The 18,765-nt window shown below is 46.0% G+C and overlaps 1 protein-coding gene across 4 annotated transcripts in view; it reads right to left on the bottom strand.

Moving 5' to 3' along the window:
- Positions 1-1,529: 1,529 nt before the first annotated feature.
- dnmt3ab (DNA (cytosine-5-)-methyltransferase 3 alpha b) overlaps positions 1,530-18,765 on the bottom strand; it is a 28,827-nt gene continuing 11,591 nt past the window's right edge. For 2 of the 4 annotated variants that reach the window (XM_061844610.1, XM_061844612.1), the window contains 17 exons: positions 15,160-15,510; positions 14,186-14,344; positions 13,992-14,099; positions 13,009-13,165; positions 12,398-12,559; positions 12,087-12,131; positions 11,936-12,015; positions 11,737-11,849; positions 11,238-11,424; positions 10,456-10,540; positions 9,773-9,918; positions 8,561-8,651; positions 8,314-8,462; positions 7,367-7,467; positions 6,994-7,063; positions 6,802-6,920; positions 1,530-5,863 (listed from right to left, as the gene is read on the bottom strand). In XM_061844610.1, coding sequence (XP_061700594.1) covers positions 5,722-5,863; positions 6,802-6,920; positions 6,994-7,063; positions 7,367-7,467; positions 8,314-8,462; positions 8,561-8,651; positions 9,773-9,918; positions 10,456-10,540; positions 11,238-11,424; positions 11,737-11,849; positions 11,936-12,015; positions 12,087-12,131; positions 12,398-12,559; positions 13,009-13,165; positions 13,992-14,099; positions 14,186-14,344; positions 15,160-15,510 — 2,265 coding nt within the window. In that variant the 3' untranslated portion in view covers positions 1,530-5,721. The remainder of the gene's footprint in view (positions 5,864-6,801; positions 6,921-6,993; positions 7,064-7,366; positions 7,468-8,313; positions 8,463-8,560; positions 8,652-9,772; positions 9,919-10,455; positions 10,541-11,237; positions 11,425-11,736; positions 11,850-11,935; positions 12,016-12,086; positions 12,132-12,397; positions 12,560-13,008; positions 13,166-13,991; positions 14,100-14,185; positions 14,345-15,159; positions 15,511-18,765) is intronic. The other 2 variants (XM_061844611.1, XM_061844613.1) reach the window with 1 other exon arrangement.

Raw genomic sequence — 18,765 nt, 5'->3', positions numbered from 1 at the left:
TTCCGGTATGTACTTTCGAAATAAAAGTCGGTTGACAGACGACTCCGGGCCCGTTCCTACAAATGGGATAGGAAATACTCCCGTTATGGAATTCAAAAGCTTGAAACTACACTGACTGCAGTGAAATTCCTTCGTCACAATTGACAAATGTATGACTCGCTTTGTTTTGTTAGTTTTATTTTGGTGTTTCTGCCGGTGCTTTCGGTTGTGTTGGTTGCGCCGGCTTGACGGCTTCCCGAGCAAGTCGCCTGAGCAACCAATGAGAATCGACCAGGGGCGTAGCCAATAACGGGAATTGCCAATCATAGACATAAATTTATAAATATCACCTTTTACGCTGATAGGTACGTCAAAGTCGCTGCCATATTGAATAAACACTAACCTTTGAATATGCAAACTTTAGTACGGAATCGTATTGCTGTCACACGCACATAAAAAAAAAATTAATTGGAGAGGAAAAAATAGTCCGAAAAACAGGGAAAATATTACACAAAAAAAAAAAAAATCCTTGGAGGAAAAAAATTAGTCCGAAAAACAGAGGGAAAATATTAGTCCAATAAACAAAAAATAGCCTGAAAAACAGAAATTAGTAGCCCGAAAAACAGGATGTATCTGTGACAGCAATATGCTTCCATACTTTACGTCATTTTGCAAGTAGAATTTGTTGATTTTGCAGAATGACGCTGCAGCTCCTTATATGCCACATCCAAAATGGCGGACACACTAACGCGTGCGAAAACCCGTCCAATGTCACTATTCAAATTGTCAACGTGTCAACTCATGTGTCACGTGGCTTTTTCATTTTTAGTTCTCATTTGGGCTCACAAGGAAAAATCAAAACTGTAAAGTATGGTGAATTGTACCCAGATTTTTAAGAGAAATAATTATCAACTTACGGAAGCGTATTGCTGCCACACCGAAATCTTAAAAATGTGAATTTGAGAAAATGTTACTAGGTATAACGCCGGCTGAGAATTTTTTTTTTTAAACATGAAATCATCTGAATCAACACCATTACAGCGGTACCCTGAGATATGAGTTTCATTTGTCCTATGCCACAAACACATTAACTGCAATGTTTTATTTTATTTAAAAAATTATAATAATTCAACAGAATGTAAAAAAAATCTCTGGAAAATGATATGTCTGGTCAGTAGTCGAAAAAGGTGCTAACTGAATATCGAGAAAAATTACAATCATTTTGATTCTTTTCAAACCTGTGCATTGTGCGAACCAAAAAAAAAAAAAAGCAAAATCAATGAATATTTTAGACTACAGACAAGATCTGATGTTATCTTAAAATAAATAAAAATTTTAAAAAATGAAAAAAATTTTAAAAAAATCTCAAAAGATACCGAAATTGGTGAAGTGAACAAGCCGAACGGGAGCAAAACGGAAATATGCTTGTGGGATAAAAGTTCGGCATGATGCGTGTACAAACGAGGCAAGGACAAGATGCAGTTTGTTTGTTTTTTTTTTTTGCACAAAAAAAAAAAATAATAAACAAAAACAAAAAAACCCAATACATTTATTCAAGTGTTCTCCAGCACAATTACATATGAAGTCTTTATCTTATCTCTGGACACTAAACATAACTGTGTGTGTGTGTGTGAAAGGTTGAGTGCTACATTTGCTGTCTGAACTGAATTCCAAAGGGGGGGGGGACATGGGGGGGGGGGGGGTTTAAATGATAAGCACATGGGCTATAAACAACAGTGACAGTAAATAGAAAGGAAGTCGCCCAAAGTGTTCCAGCGACTCGCCTTGACCAGTGATGTCAATCAAACAGTTCAAAAACAGACATGGAGAACTTCACCGAGTGGGGGGGGGGGCTACAGCCCCCAAAAACAAACCAAAAAATAATCATAAACAAGCGTACTGATACATCACGCTACAGTTTTTTTTTTTTTTACTTCTTCCTCACGATCGTCCCACAGATAAAGCACCGACTACAGCAATCCTCTAAAGTCTAAAACAACGCAAGGAAAACGTGTTTTTTTTTCTTTTCTGTGTGTTTTCCGTCCCGTCAAGTACAAAGTTAGAATGCCTTCAGTTAATATACTTATATCAAATAATAGCTTACGAGGAATTGAAACCAAAAAAAAAAAAAAAAAAAAAAATTTCTAGATGGTGTAAAATGCGTTCCTCGGTTAAAAAGTCTTAAAAAGTCGCCGCGTTTGTGGGGCTGCGCGGCGACGCCGGCGAGAAAAAAAGGAAAAACGTCCCGCCGGGATTGCGCAGTCGACTAAAAGCCAAATGACGAAAAATGATCATAATTCATCACATAATTTGGTCTGCAAATGAAAATGCTTTTCCATCTTTCGTTGAAACGGAAGCTCCCACCGACCTGTCGCCGTTCGTTCGTACAACAGAATAACAACTTGGACTTTGGCTAAAACGGCCAACGTTTCGTATAATGTCAATTATGACCATTTTTTCCCCCCCACTACATTTTCTTTTTTAACGTGACAGTAAAATATCCGCTCTGGAAACACTGAACTAAACCACATCGAGATCGCAATCAAAATTTTTGTCACGTGATTATTATTTTCTTCTTTCTTCAAACAAAACAGAAACACTCATTTGATTATATATTAGCCAAGAATTACATTTTGTACATTTCCATTAAAAAGCAGGGCCAAAAAAAAAAAAAAGAAAAAGAAAAACACAACGGCGACGTTTCTGTACAAAAATGTACAAACACAAGACGACGGAAGTGTTGCGGAAGGGGAGGAAACGGATGGCGATAAGGTCACTTAAGAACTTAATTACATCAAAAGATTGAGTTCAAAGATTTGACATAGATATGCAAAACCTCTTATTCTTGTCTTGTTAATACTTTTGTCAGATTTTCGTCGACGCCAAAATCCTCCGTGATTAGCGAAGCTACAATGGAGACAATTCCGTCTGACGGGGGTAGCGCGTTCGGCTCGCGGTTCCGAGGTTCTGGGTTCGAAATCCGCCTCCGACCTTCGGGCACGGAGTCTACGTGTCGCGTGAGCGTATTCGACTTCATCCCACATTTGTAAACGAGAGCGTGAGGTTAACCGAAGACTAAATTGTTTATAGTTAGTTTACATGTAACCTGCGATTAGCCGGTGACCGCTCCAGGGAGTAGCCCGATCCGAGTGAGTTTCGTCTTTGGCAGTGGTCGCTTCACCCCTCCCTGGGGTGCGCCACACCCGTTTTTATCATCCTTTCAAAGCTTTGTTAGTTTTTGGGTTCCGAATCCTCCATGTTTGCGATTTACGATTAATTGCCAACTAATGATGTTGTTAATTTACCGCAGGTTTGGGTCGTGAAAATCCTGTTTAATAATTCCAAATTGACGGAGTCGCCAAAAGTAAAAGTAAAATCCACGTGGCCCTGTGCAGAATTTGAATTTTCTGCAGGGCAAGCGAGGGGACGGTTCCGGTTCCGGTTCCAGACTCGAGGGCCCACTCTGAAGGCATCTCTCGGCTTTTCTCAAACGTTGCGATTTCAAATATTTTCATAGCAAGGATTCCCTTCCCCAAATTGTTACGGAGTGAGATTAAAAACGCGATATTGGTCTGACACATCCCGCCCCCCAAAATGAAAATATTGAATATTCACAGTAAATTTTAGCTTAAAAACAAACACCAAAATGCTTTGAATTGAGGTTATGTCGTCGGACGTAAATTTGACGTTAAATGGGCTGTTTTTGGGGTGTCAAAGTGATTTTTGTCACGGGCCCCATCGTCACTCTGGTTCCACCCGGAGGGCCGTTATGACTGATAACCCACACGAACGTTTGACTGCCTCATATGAATTCTTATATTCATTACTTTACAAATCAAAATCGTTCAAATACATTCTGCATCAATTTTATTTCAAATGGTAGAAAAAAAAAGCTTGCGATATCTCAGTGTTTTTTTAAAAGAGAAGACAATTTGGAATTTTTTCGGTTTTAGCAAGAAACGCAAAGTCGACGCACGTTCTCGTTGGGCCACACAAAATGATGCGGCGGGCCGGATCTGGCCCCCCGGACCACCAGTTTGATTATTTAGCCGGTAAACTTTGTCGGCGTTGATACGAACTAAATGCCGTCATTTGGAACATTATTTTATTTTTTTTTTTTTTCAATATTCCTCAAGCAAGGAGGTGCGCGCGACCCCCCCGTGTGACAAATAACGATGACATCCGCACGGGCTTCGTTGACATTTTCGTTTGCTTTTACGGGACCGAGGTGGCCGACGACCGGGATGATTTCGTCAGGAGGATTCCCAAGAAGCCAGACCGCAATCCCCCCCCCCCCCCCCCCGTCCCCCTCCCACGGTAACGCAGCTGATAGAATAATAAGTCATTTACATCCCCCCCCCCCCCCCTCCAAAATCCTATAAACATAAACTCCTCATGGCTCTGTGCAAAAGGGGCTTTTGTTCAGATTTTTTTTTTTTTTTTTTTGTATTTTGGTTTCCGGGCTTTGGGCTGAACCAAAGTTCAACTGCGGGTAATTGACTGGGTCCACGTTAATGCTCCACGCAAGCATTCAAAAATATTTTCTGGCAAGTGGGGGGCGTCCGATATATTTGTTACACATTTACATGGTTTTTCCTCCTCTTTCACAAAATATTGAATATCCATAACATTCGTATCTTAACTATGACATCTACTGGGATTCATATTTGTTTACATTTTTTTTTTGGGGGGGGGGGTTGAGAAAGGCTGTTTTATACAAACGCGTGTTACAATCGTAGCGAAACCTGGGCGGCATTACACTCGGCGTATATATTGTTTGCCGTTTTACAACAGAACACAAAGTAGGAGGCGGGGCTGACTGTACGAGTCCTACAATTAAAAAAACATTAAAAATTAATAATCCACCCCCCCATACTATTGGCACAGCCCTACTGTGTACAAAAAAGTATTGCGCCAGGATAGTTCACATCATCGTAAAACACGTCGTCGATTTAAAAAAAAAAAAAAAAATCAAATGGAAAAAAAAAAGACCTAAAAGTTACTGTATAAAAGTGCTTTCATATCGTTGATAACAACAGCACGCAAAAAATTGCTATAAAAAGGTAGAAGGACTTTTTGTCAAGCCGCACCATCTTATTGAGGTTTTTTTTTGTTGTTGTTGTTCTCGTCGCACTTCGCGCTGACTGTACAGTAAAAGTCGTCGGTCGGAATGGAACTCGACGTTTGTTTGTTTTGTTTTGTTTTTTCAATTTCCAATGACGGGAAACGTCGTCTTTAGCTCCGTTTGTGCACTCGGGGAAGGCGAGTCGTGAACAGAGTCAGCACCAGTAACAACTTGTAGAAAACAAAAAAAAAAAAAACGCACAGTGGACGACGTTTCCCGTCACTGCGGAGCACCGTGGCGCTGCGGCCGTGTTACAGTAGTAGTAGCTTTTTTTTTTCCATTTTATTACCTTCAGAAGCTGTAAACAAAGAGGTATATGTGATCTTGGGTTTTTTTTTTTGTTTTTTTTTTTTGGGATCCTCTGAGCTCCCTTTACGCCGGAAGCACGGCGGAAAAAAAAAAAACGTACAGTACGCTCGCCCCCGCCCGCATAGTCTCAAGTATAAGTCGCACCGGAACAAAATCGAGGTGACAAGAACGCTGTAAAAAAAAAAAAAAAACATTAAATAAGAAGAACAAATAGAGCACGTGAAGTCTGCACCTCCGCGTTTTCCGAGCAGATCGCTCGCTCTGAAGGCTCAAGGCTGTGACGCCGCAAAAAGGGGTCGGGAGGGGGCTCAAACGCAGGCGAAGTAATCTTTGAGCGGTGCAAACAGGTGGCGGATGACGGGGACGCTCCACGATCGTCCCAGGAGACGCTGCCGGGCCAGTCGGCTCATGTTGGACACGTCCGTGTAGTGGACCGGGAAGCCGAAAATCCTGTTCGGGGGAAAAGTCCCTTCGGTTAGCGGACCATCGAGCGCGCTTTGGGGCGAAACTGCAGGTTATGAAGTGACCCGAGATGCCGTCTGGTTCGGTTCGATGCCATTGACGTTCATATCCGTCAAGGACGTTTGTCAAGGCTTAGCGTGGGTGGACGTGGGTCTCACCCGGCTCGCAGGTGAAATTCTGATTTGTAAACCACTGGAATGACAGAAAATTGCCAGTAGATGGCGGCGTCTTGTGTCTTTGGATTTGAAATCCGGAACAATTTTTCAGATCATGCTAACAATTGGCGTCGACTTTGGGCCTTTTCCGTGAATTGTAAGGGGAGGAAAAAGGTCAATAGGACAAAAATAAGACAAAGCGACGCAGCTGACAGAAGACCCGATTATGGTTGCGTGTCATGTATATGACAAATAACAATGCAAATGATTGGAGTAAATCCATCCACCCCTCCCTTTTGGTTAGCTGCTTATCCTCACAAAGGTTGTGTCAGGGTAGACCCTGAACTGGTCACCAGCCAATCGCAGGGCACATTGAGACAAACGGCTGCACTCACAGTCACACCTCGGGGGCAATTTAGGGTGTCCAATTCATGTTGCATGTTTTGGGGACGTGGGAGAAAACCGGAGTGCCCACCCGGAGAAAAGCCACGCAGGCAGGCACAGGGGGGAACATGCAAACTCCACGCAGGCGGGTCCGGGACATGCGGCGCCTTTTATAGTTCTGCAGCTGTAGCTAAATTCTTCTTTTCGCCTCGAAAGCATCAAATTTGCTGTTATGCTTGTTTTCGTACTTTTAACTGGATAAAAATACTGCAAAAGTTCAACCGGGCCGACGATGCGCAAACGGCAGAATTATTTGATCGCTATCGCTACGTGTCATTGTCACATCATGTCGTGTCGAAAAAAGGACCAAATCCCGTTTTCGCTTACCTCTCCATCTCGGTGCACCACAAGATGTCCTCCTTCTCGTTCATGAAGACGGGGAAGTGCTGGTCCTTGCCCTGCTTGATGGAGTTGGACCTGGTGGTGATGGTCCTCACCTTGTCGAACTGAAAAAAGAAAAAAAAAAAAAAGCCCGGGAGGTCTTGGGCGGGTCGGGCGCGAGGACGGCGCCAAACGCACCTTGGCGGTTCTGCCGTGTTCCAAGCAGTCCTGCAGGTCCAACTTGTCGTTGCACATGGCCGTCAGAGGCCTGAGAAGGGCAAGTTGAGGTTGAGACAAAACCGGACATCTTGCGCGTGACAGATTCTGCTCGGACGTCGCCTCCGTTTATCATTAGCAGGCAAACCAGTTCTCAAAGTCCAAAACTCTTCCGTGACGTCAACCTGAATGACCGCTGAGTGCCAGACCTGCCTCAATTTACGCTGGAAAGTTTGAAACTTCCCACCCAGCCGCGCAATTCTGGTCAGTTTGGCTACGCGCGGTTTTGGCAAAACCTCGACCGGCGCAACGGCGGCGCGTCATGTCGGGAGTCCACGTGGATTTTTTCCCTCACCATTCACCCACCGACCTGTTCATGCCAGGAAGGTTACCCCAGAAGTAGCGGGCGCGGTGGGCGGCCGACACCTCCTTGGCGTCGATCATCACCGGGTTGCACTGACGGCAAGAAAAAACAAAAACAAAAAAAAAGGCAAAATCAATTTGACATGATTCCGCTCAATATGTAGCAGGTGAAATACGTTCAAAAGCGTTTTTTTTTTTTTTTTTTTCAAAAAGCGTCTCTTTTTATAGATAATTCTATTATAATAGATAAAAGACATCATAAAATTGCTCAAGCTGAATGCTTTAAAAAAAAAAAAAAGTCAATTTTTTTTTTAAGAATCTTTGGATGCCCCAAATTAATTCAATCAGGACAATTTGTGTTCACGACCAAAACGAAAATTGTGCAAGGTTTAATGTATCGATCTCGTGCTAAGAAAATACATAACCGATAGTATCGATAACGATGTGTTTTAACACTTGAGGAGGTTGTGTCATTAAATTGCTAAATTTCATTTGAATTTTTTGGCGGATCAGGGCCAATATCGACAACACATACTGTGTGAATATATATATATATATATATTTTTTTTTTTTAAATAATTGAGATTGATAAGAATGATAAGCTAGCCATTGGAAAAGATAATAATTGCTGCCACAAGGGGGCATCGGTCTCTTGTTTTCATGTTTGTAGCACTTTCCCAACCATTATTACCACAAGGAACATATTTCACATTGGAAAAATCTTAGGCCACACAAATATGTCACAATCGGTATGAATATTGAAATCAACTTGCAATTTACTCACTGACCGGCCCTGTTTTGTTGAATGGCTTTGTGGTACGAATCGCGCAGGTTGAATATTTATTTTATAAGTATTTAGTTGTTGCGACTGTGACCGTGGGACGATCCGATTACGAAACGGCGTCTTGATTTCTGTCCCAGCGGGTTCCGAGAGCGCACCTCCAGAAAGCGAGATATGTCCCTCTTGTCGCTGACCCCCATGGCCACCACGTTCTCAAAGAGCCAGAAGAAAGGTCGCTCCTCGCCCGTCTTGGGCCGGGCCTCGTGCAGCAGCCTGTAGAACTCGAAGAACAGGCGGCCCGTGCCCTCTTTTTTGCGGCACGCGCGCCGCCGCGCGGACGTCAAGGACGGCAAAACCAAAAAGGAAAACTCTTTTTCCCGCCCGTCCACCCGTCCACCCACCCACCGTAAAGGCCTTTCCTCGCAGGGTTGACGATGGAGAGGTCGTTGCACGGACTGCCGCCTATGACCAGATCGAAAGGACCCCAATCCTGGATCTGCGTGGACGACAGAGACCGACACACAAAAAAGAAAAAAGAAAACAAAACGGCGTAAATGCAGAAAACTGATCTCAGTCAACCGTATCAGACTTGATCGATAAGAATGTTGCAGCTGTTAGACATTATCCGCTACCAGAAGCAAATATCTGCAATATTGACCAGTAACACTTTAATGACAAATACGGTCATTGCCGGCCTACAGAGCGCACCTGGTTACAAGCCTCACTCAGTGCATTTGTAAAGGAAATACCATTTGGTACGTACATACGTCATCCATCAGCTGTGTAAAAGCTGCAAGTGCCCACGTTCCAACGCGAGATATTTACAAAGACGGTACACAGAGTTTAACGCTGGCGCTACCGTGCTAACACTAACGCTAGCACCGTGCTAAGGCTAGCGTCGCGCGGGCTAACAGGTCCGATTTAAAAAAACATATTGGTAAAAATGACAGAGACACAGCAGTAACACGAAGGTGGAGCGGTGTGGCGGTTTGAACGCTCCCCCGTGCTGAAAAGTCTCCTTGCGTTACGGACAGGGGAACTCTGGGTACGTAAGCAGACGCTTACGAGGAAATGTCCCGGTCTCATAGTTCCCCTTCTTCTACATAGATGGAGCTAAAATTCGTATAACTTGACCCTAACCTAAGTTGCTAAAAAAAAAAAAATATATATATATATATATATATATATATATATATATATATAAAAAACACACACACACACACACACACACACACACAGATATGTACGTTCGCTGTGTTGGTCTTTCTGAGACGTCCGTACCGAACATTTGGCGAAAAGTTGGCGATGGGTGGGGATGTTCCAGAATGGCCGGAAGTTTACAAAATATACGAACGTGCGCATGACTCACAAAGAGACTTTGCATCACCGGGATCGCTCAGACTGTCACACCGGGGTCGGTAAAAGTCACTTCCTCGGCACATATATTCCATCGGTCTTACTCTTACCTTTTCCGCTCGAGTGCCCCCTCGCGGCCGTTAGAAAAACTGCACAAAATAACCGCATCACCGCATGAACCGCGGGGTCGAAAGCGTGTGAAAAAAGTCGCGGCTCGTGGGCCCGGAAATGACGGTACATTCGGTTCTGAGTCGAACTCACGTGTTTGCGCGTGACGCTCCTGACGTCGCCCACGTACATGATGCGGCCCTGATGGCGGACCAGACCCACCGTGATGGAGTCCTCGCACACCTCCGAGGCCACGTAGCGCTCCACCTGGATGCCCAGCTCGCGCAAGACCAGCAGCCCTGCGGACGCACGGAGGGCCGGCGAGCGGTTACGCGCCAGTGGAAAAAAAAAAAAGAGAAAATCCAGTGGGCCGGCTCCTCGATAAACGGGACAAAGACAACAATTGTGACGACGGCAACTTCCGGTCGGAAGGGATGGAAAAGAAAAAGCAAAAACAACAACAACAAGAACAACAAAAAACATACCGCTGACGTATGCGGCTCGGGAGGGGACAACAAAAAGTGACAACAGGAGATAGCAAATAGCAAAAGCAGCATTAGCGATTAGCTTGAGAGAGGACAAACAAAACGTAACAAATGACGAACAACAACAGCAAGATGGTGTACAGTTAAGGACAAAAAACATGAATAAAGAATAATATGCTTGTTTGTAGATGGAAAAGGGATCGAGAAAAAGAGGGACGCAACAACGACAAAAAAAAAAAAAATGAAAAAGAAGAAAAAAAGCAACAGCAAGCGCTAACTAACACCAGCAGGTACGCAGTTTGAGAGGCGGAGAACAAAAAGAAAATACGAAAGACAAGAAAAGCGTCTTACCCGTTGCGATGCCGTCAAACAGCGACAGGACTCGGATCGGCTTCCTCTTCTCCACCCCGATCGGCGGGTAAAGTTTTGCCGGTTGCTGTGGCGCAACGCAAAGAAATGAGCTCAAAGCGGAGTGATTACTTTCAAACCGCTGACGTCACGTCATCTGCTGTCTGATGTCAGAAAACCCGAGACCCAACACATTTTGAAGGTTTTGGTCTTGCCCTTCCCTTCCTGTTTTTCTGATGTGATCAGAAGGAGAATCACCAAAAACATCCGATGAATGCCTTTTGTTACAAACGCACTCCCGAGTCCCCTGCGGTGACTTTGCGCTGTTGGGAGTAAGAAATCCCAAACATCGGTAGAAAGGACAGCAAGACCTCAACGGGAATTCAGTTTGGCTTCCTCCACCACAGACGCTTCAGATACTGCTTGCAAAACAAAACACTCGGTCTTCAACTCCCTAAAACTCCGGTTCCGAAGCCACTCATCCTCAAAAGGAGGTGCCGGAGGCCATCCCGGCAAACTTCGGGCAAAACGCGGACTACAACCGTCAATCTAATTTAGTCTTCCTGACGTGAATATTTCTGGAAAGAGGTCCCGGATTGGCTTCTATTTTTATAGCCGTGGTCTTGTCAGGTTCTCAGCTCGTCTCGGTCACGGTCCTGACTCAGTCTCGACTCCCAAAAGTCCTGGCCCTGTCTCAGTCTGATTGCCTGCTTTTGAAAACAACACTACCGCTCCCGTACGCATCAAATCCCTCCAAATGTGACGTACGTGAGCGTGCCACTTACAAAATCCTGATCGTGGTTGTTAGCGAAGAAATGCTGCAGGCGGCAGGTCCAGTCGGGGCGACGTTCCAGGAGGCCGTAGGCCCCTTTGGGCCCGCCGCACATGAAGCAGTTCCACGGGTCCTCCTTGATGGCGGCGTGGGCGGCGCCCTGGCCCACCAGGAGGTCCACGCACTCCACGCAAAAGCACCTGGGGCAAACGCACGCTTTAATCCACGAGGCCCCTGGACGGCTGACGTTATTGAATAGCGAAGCCATTTCATCGTGTCATTTGAAGCGACATCAAACTTAAAATCTCACCAAAGTAGGCCAGCAGAGGAACATCTTAACTATGTTGAGGAGCGGACAATCTTTGACTGGAGCCATAGCCATGTCTAATCCCCCCAAAAAGTGCTTTTCCGCCATCTTACGGTATCTAGAGGCAATTCTAAGTCTATATGGGTGGGCGCTATTGACTCCAGGGTGAGGGTGAGCCAATTTCACAAAAAAGACATGACGGTACCGGCAGCAGTTGTTGTTCCCGCACATGAGGACCTCCCGCCCGCCGCAGCAGATGGTGCAGTACGACTGGTAGCCGTCGTCGTCGTACTGGTAGGCGCACTCCAGGAAGCAGTTCTGGAAATACAACGTCAGCGCGTGGAGCGCGGCTACTAAAAGCCGCGGCCAGCGGTTGGCGTCGAGCCCCGCACGGGACGGACTACCTTGCAGCCCTGGCACATTCCTCCTGCGAAAAGCGGATGCTCCAGGCTAACGTTGAGGCTTCCGCAGGAGATGCAGATGTCTGCGGACAAAGTTGACTGACAATGTCGCAAAGTACAAAGACTCTCGGACGCGGCGACCGGCGTGACTTACCCTCGATGCTTCGGCACTTTTGTCTGACTTCGTGGATAAGTTGCTCTGAAACGGCAAAGCAACTTGCTTTCCATCAACTGAACTATGTTTCAATTCAGTCCGTGGGTCCTAAAGACTGAATTTTGATTTGTAGTGCCCGGATTAAAGACCAGTTACTGGCTCGATTTTCTATTGCGGGCAATTTCCCAGATCAGGCTCGACATATTTTGCCAGACACAACTAAACTTGTTGCAGTTCACCGACGATTGATTTTTTTCTCCCCCCCGGAGTCAGTCCGTCTTTTACGTGGTACTCACGTCCGAGGCGCTTACCTCGCGTTCCTTCGTCGATGACGTCCTTGAGCCTGGGTTTCTCTTGGTTGCTCTTTCGAGGCTTCTTGGCTGGGGGGGGGGGCGGCGGCGGCGGCGTATAGGCGGCGGCTTCCGGCTCCACCCACATTTCCGGGTAGACCTCCTTGTATGGGTTGCGCTCCTCTGTCAGGTTTTCACAAAGACCAGACCCTTATTCATTTGGCGTTAAGAACCCTTGAGCCAGGCTTGAGACCCTATCCGGAAACTCGAGCCTTGGCTTGAAAACCTGATTTTGGGTAACTCTTAACTTGGTTTCAAACTAAGGGCTGAAACTCTATTCTTTGTTTGAAAACCTAATCCTGTCTTGCTCAAACCCTAAATGGAAACCCAAAGCTTTGTTCGAAATCCTAACCAAGGCCCGAAAACTTCATCTGAATCACTAACCCTGGCTAACCCGAAATTAGCCTTGAAGTAATGGTTGTAATCCTAAACTTGGTTTGAAACCCGAATTCCAATCCCCAGCACTTTCTTGACGTGTCAATTTTGAATCCCAAACCCAAGTTTCAAGCCCTATAACTGGAAACCCTTGAATCCCTAACCCAAGGCTCGAAAGCTTCAAAAGCGAGACTTACCCTCCGGTGGCTCCAGGCCTTTGGGTCCAGTAGGCTGAAAGCCGGCCATAGCCCACTGGATGATCTCCTTGTTGATGAGGTCCACAGATTTGGAGGTTTCAGTGGGGTCGCTGTCTGGACGGAGCGGAAAGGTTTTGCCTGCCCGGCTGCTGGCCACCTGGATCACAGTTCAAAACCCTGAAGAGCGAAGCCAGTCCCTGTGGCCCATCCATGCTGCTTTGAACAATTTGACACATTGGAGATGAAGCTGAAATGAGCTCAACCCCCAATCCTGGACTGAAACCCTCGTTCGAAAGTCTAACATTCCTTTGGAAACCGGAACCAGGCTCGAAACCCTAAACCTGGTTTGGAAAGCCTATCCTTCATTTGAAAGCCTGACCCAGGCCTGAAACCCCAAACTGAAACGCTGACCCACGTTTAAAACCCAAATTCAGGCTTCATGGTTTCCCTCAGAGGCTCGTTATGATAGTGAAACCATAAAGATCTTTAATCACCTCATCATTTTTGTACATGAAATTAGAAATTTTGGTACAGATCCGATGGAAGTTAACACGCCTGATTTGCCTTCGCGGGCCGCATAAAATTACGCGGTAGGCCGGATCTGGCCTCCGGGCCTTGAGTTTGACACCTGCGCCCCAATTTGAATTCTTAAACTTTGTTTGAAAACGTAGCTTCGGCTTCAACCCTGATTTGAAATCCTAACTCGGACTTGAAATCCTGACCGTGTCTTCAAAGCAGAATTTGAAACTCCATCCAAACTCTCAGAACTTTCTGGTTTGTAATCGTAACCCAGGCTTGAAGGCTCCTTTGAAAACTTTGGACCCTGATTTGAAATTGTACCCCACGGCGGTCTGGACTCGCTAAAGCCTGGCTTCACCTGTTCCTTTTTCTATTTTGGCTAGAAACCCAAATTGGACACACCCTTCGCCACCTTCATTTGATTTCATGATTGCATTTGTCGGCGGACAGTTTTCCGCTCTTACCTGGAGCACTTCGTAGATTGCTTTTTTGTACATGGGCTGCTTATTATAGGTTGGTTGGTGAAAGGCATTGTTAAAGCAACTTATGGGCAGCAGTTTCTCAACACAAACCTGAAGAAGAACCGAAAATGTTCACTTAAAACTTGATCCAAAAAAACCCCCAACAACATTTGAAGTGACATAAAGAAAATAGTCACCACTGAGAATTTGCCGTCCCCGAACCACATGACCCATCTGGTCCCCTCGGCGGCTCGGCTCCGTCCCGTCATCCACCAGGACACGATGCGTCCCGGCCACCACGAGAAGCCTCGCAGCTTCCCCCAGACCAGGTCGCCGATGCCAAAACCGCGACCGTCCTGCAAATGCCGGATGACAGGTTTTTGCGTCAGGTCACACGACGAAAGTTGTAGCCCACCAAATTGGACGTCCGGCCCCCCACTGAAGGGTTTACGTATCTACCGTCAAACAGGATCGAGAGAGAGGGTTTTTATACCTGCCGTTTCTGGAATTGCCTCACTTGGAATCACGGTTTTTGGACCCCGGGAAGTCGGGTCTCTGCTTACCCTACGACAGGGTTTTATTGTAGATGCCCTTCCTGTTTTTGTACCCGGCAAAGACCGGCCAGGTATGTGGTCACCCTACGAGAACTTTCTGCAAATGATTGACTTGGAATCCCACTTTTGTATTCGTAGAAGACTCCAAGAGGGATTTTGGTCCCACCACTTCTAGAAAAGATTAAGCTCTGAATAAATCCGGTTTTTGTAATCTGCATCTGTTCAACAGGGTTTTGGTATTGGCTGTTTCTGGAACTCATTCACTTGAAAACCCCGCAAGAAAAGGACGTCTGGTCACCCTACATCAGAGATTTTGCATCTGCCGTTGCGTGTAATTATTCATGTCGAATCCAGATTCTCGAACCCCAGAAAACCAGATGTCTGGTCACTGTTTGGCAGTGTTCAAAATTTCTGCAAATCATTCACTTGAAATCCCTTTTCTTCTTTTTTTTTTTTGTACCCGACAGAACAGGATGTCTGGTCACCTTATGGCAGGGTTTTTGCAGCCGCCGTTTCTGGAAGCGGTTCTCTTCAAATTCAAGATTCCGCGTAGCGCAGAAAATCACGTTGTCTTGAATTAGCACTAACACCGCTGGAGAAGGTTGTCATCTTCTCACCTCATACTCGGGTTCTGCGTCTGCGGCCTTGGGGGAGGTCTTTTCCCCGCCCGCGATGGCGACGGGCTCCGGGGTGGTGGCCACCGTGGGCGAGGCCGGGTCGGTGGGCTGCTGCTGCGGCAAAGACGGAGACTGCGATGGCGGCGGACGCTGAGGCGGACAGGGAGGCGGCGGAGGCTGATGTTGCTGCGACCGAGCCTGGCGCTGCTGCGGAGGCGGAGCCGGAGGCGCTTTGCAAGCCGGCAGACGCTGACCCGACGAAATCTCGGGTTCTGGTCTCTCGGGTTCCTTGCCAGGGTTCGGATCGGTTATTGCGTTCATGGCTGACATCAGTTTGGCCTTTTTCTCCGCCTGGAACGCAGGGAAGATCACTGATGAGGATTACGCCAGCGTGGAACCCTAATCTGCACATCTAACCCTTGTTTCAAGCCATTATTTGAAACGCTGACATTGTTTTGACACCATTTTTTTGTTGTTTTTACCGTAACCCTTCGTGTACAACCCAGGCTTGAAAAGCCTCATTTGAAAGAATAACCTCGTCTTAAAACCCAACTCTTGAGTTTAAAAAGTCAGCCCGAGATTGAAACCCTCATTTTAAACCACAACCCAGTCTTGAAACCGTAACCAAGGCTTGAAAGTTGAATTTCAAACCTTCACAGTGGCTTGAAATCCTACACGCAACGGTTTGAAACCTTCATCGGAGACTCCGGTCTTGGTTTGAAACACTCATTTGAAAGCACAAGCACAACCTTAACTCGGGCTTAAAACCCTAATTTTGAAACCCCAAACCAGGTTTGAAACCCTAAATGTAAATGAATTGAATTGAAACCCTAGTCTGAAAGACTTTGCGTGATTTGGAACCTCTCCCCCGGCTTGAAATCCCAATTTAAAAACCCTAACCCGCGTTTTGAACCTTGATTCGAAACAAGCCGAAACCCGACTCCTTGCTGTGGGGTTTCGGACTTGTCGTGCACGTACATACGACGGAGCTCAGAAAGCGCCTCCCCTTCCTCCTTCCCTCAGGCCGCTGCCCTGTAAACACTAACCCCCCCGCTCCCCCCGCCCGGGGCGCGGCGTGGAGTAGAAACATATGCTGTTGGCCGTTTATAAATATCTGCGCCGTGGACCGGGTTGGCCGCTTCAAAGGCTCGGACCGCGTAACAATGCTCACCGGGCCTGTTGTGTAGCGCTCCGGCGTCCACAGCAAATGCCTTCCCGTCTTTAAATAGCTGCTGCGTCGCGCTTGGCCATGCTAGCCGTTAGCCCATCTATGACATTTTCCAAATTTGCTTTCTTTTATGTTTAGTTTGGCAGTCGGCTGGGAGTGGCAGCAAACGGCTTCGTTTATAAACAAATAAGAAATGTGGGGACTGACCAAAGGTCGGTGGAGATTTGCGGGAAAAAAATGTCACAGTACACATTATGTAATTAATTTTTCAAATAAAAGTACAAAATATTTGTAAATAATTTTCCATAAACTGGAATTATTTTCATTTATTTTATGCACTGCTCAGTTAGTTAGGGTCAAATGAAGTACAAAGAAAATGTTGAAAAATTTGACTTGATTATTTGATTTTGCAGACTTGACACCCACGTTTGAGCCGTCGTCAAGTTAACGAACTCGTATTTAAAAAACGTGACGCTAAACGTTTGCCCACCGCCGGCCTGGACTTCTTCCCACCAGTAAATGCCGCCCCCCTCCCCCACTCGCTTTTCAGGGGCCTCACAGTGCGCGCTGACTTGGGCTCTCTTTTAGAAAGACCGAGGTGGGGGGGGGGGGGGCCCAACAAAGGAGTTAAGAAGCAGACAAGACACAACGAAGGCCTTCCCGACGCTTTCCCCGCTCGCTCACGCTAGCGTTCGCTTATCCTTGCGACCGCACGACAGCAAAGCGGATTCAGCCAAAAAGCTCCAAAACCTGAATTTGAAACTCTACCCCTGTCTCCAAAACCTGATTTGAAATCTCAACCTTGGCTTTAACTCCTATTTTAAAACCCCAACCCTGAAGCCAGACTTGCCAACGTGTACTTAAAATGGTCAGTTGAAGACCTAATCTTGGCTGGAAACCATCGTTTGAAACTCTACCCTTGAACCCTAATCCGGAATTCTTGCTTGAAAGCGTGATTTGTAATTCACGTTTGGTTGAAACCAAAATTTCAAACCGTAAACCTTCCGATTGCTTAAAACCTTCAACGTTAAAACCCTTTATTGACTCCCGAAACCCGTTTTGAGATGCTCGTCTGCAACCCGAGCCCGGAATCCGGACTAAACGCCGGTAAAAGTTTCGGCGCAATCGGAGAACCGAGACGGGTGAACAATCTTGGCTGCGATACGCCGGCGGGGCCCCGAAGGGTGACCGAGTGCATTCGAAGGCGGGGGAAATCCCTCCGAAAATGACAAAAACGCGGCTCTGAAAATGTCAAAAGCCGCAGCGGCAGGAAGACGAAACGCGCTCGCGCTTCCTCACGCGATGCGACGGCTGCACGGAAAGGAACTTTGACCTTTGTGGGCGGGAAAGACGTGCAGTCTTTCTTGTCTTACGGATTCTGACTTCCGTGCGCAGCTTAGCTTCGGGGCTAAAAATGGCAAAAAAATGCAGTCGAGATGCTCAGGAAAAAAAAAGGGAAAGCGTCTTCAGCATCGAGGTGAAAGGTCAGGAGAAACCTCAAATCCAGGCGAACCCAATTTGACCGGGTCAAAACGTCCAACGATTCAGTACTACGAGACAAAACCTCCATTATGCACCACAGTCGGTCACAAGCCTGCGCTAGCGCAAGAGTAAAGTCACGATTCCAGTGAAAAATTTGTAAGCTAACAGCATCTCAGCAAAATCAAAACAGTGACGGTAATTATAGCGCTAACGGTCCTGGGGCATCGTACTCCGGGCGACGTGGCACATTGTGACCCAAGTCCACCGCCGCGACAAAAAATTGACAATTTGGCAACAGAAAGAAAAGAAAAAACGTGACCCGAGATCCGAGTTTCTAGTGCACCACAAAAACAAGGTGCAATTGTCAAGGAAGAAGGAAGCCAATGGGCGACACAAAGATGGAGTCTACCTGTATTTCATTTGATTTCTACATGAGTTTTCATCTCTTAGTCAAGCAACACATTTGACTTTTTAGTATGCAATACATATTGTCCACTTTTTAACCCATTCATGGGCAGGGTGGCAATTTTTTTGCCTTATTGAGATAAAAGGAAATGACACTTCTTGTTATATGATAACTTTCCTAATTGATAATCTGCCACTGCCCGCGAGAGGGTACTTGGGTTTTCTTAGTAGATCGTCCCAAAAACCAGAATCAGAATCTTAAATATTTTTGATATACTGAAGGATATAACGCGTGAAAAATCATGACGTCCCAAAAATGGGACGCTGCCCACGAATGGGTTAATTAATAATACACTTGACAAAACACTGCGTCAAAAATAAACTAACTCAACGGAACATTTTTTTTATGAATAAATAGTAACAACCCCTGGCTAAAACTTAATTAAAACTTTTAAAAAATGAAAAACAGAAGTCAAAAAGAAATAAAAAGTAACCGCTATCGCTTTCGAGCCGCAGGGATTTTTGAAATTACTATATTATTGTCAAATACA

Source organism: Syngnathoides biaculeatus, chromosome 15, assembly GCF_019802595.1.
Source record: "Syngnathoides biaculeatus isolate LvHL_M chromosome 15, ASM1980259v1, whole genome shotgun sequence".
Taxonomy (NCBI): Eukaryota; Metazoa; Chordata; class Actinopteri; order Syngnathiformes; family Syngnathidae; genus Syngnathoides; species Syngnathoides biaculeatus.
Note: the sequence above shows the minus strand (reverse complement) of the source record. Positions and strands in the feature narration are given on the sequence as shown.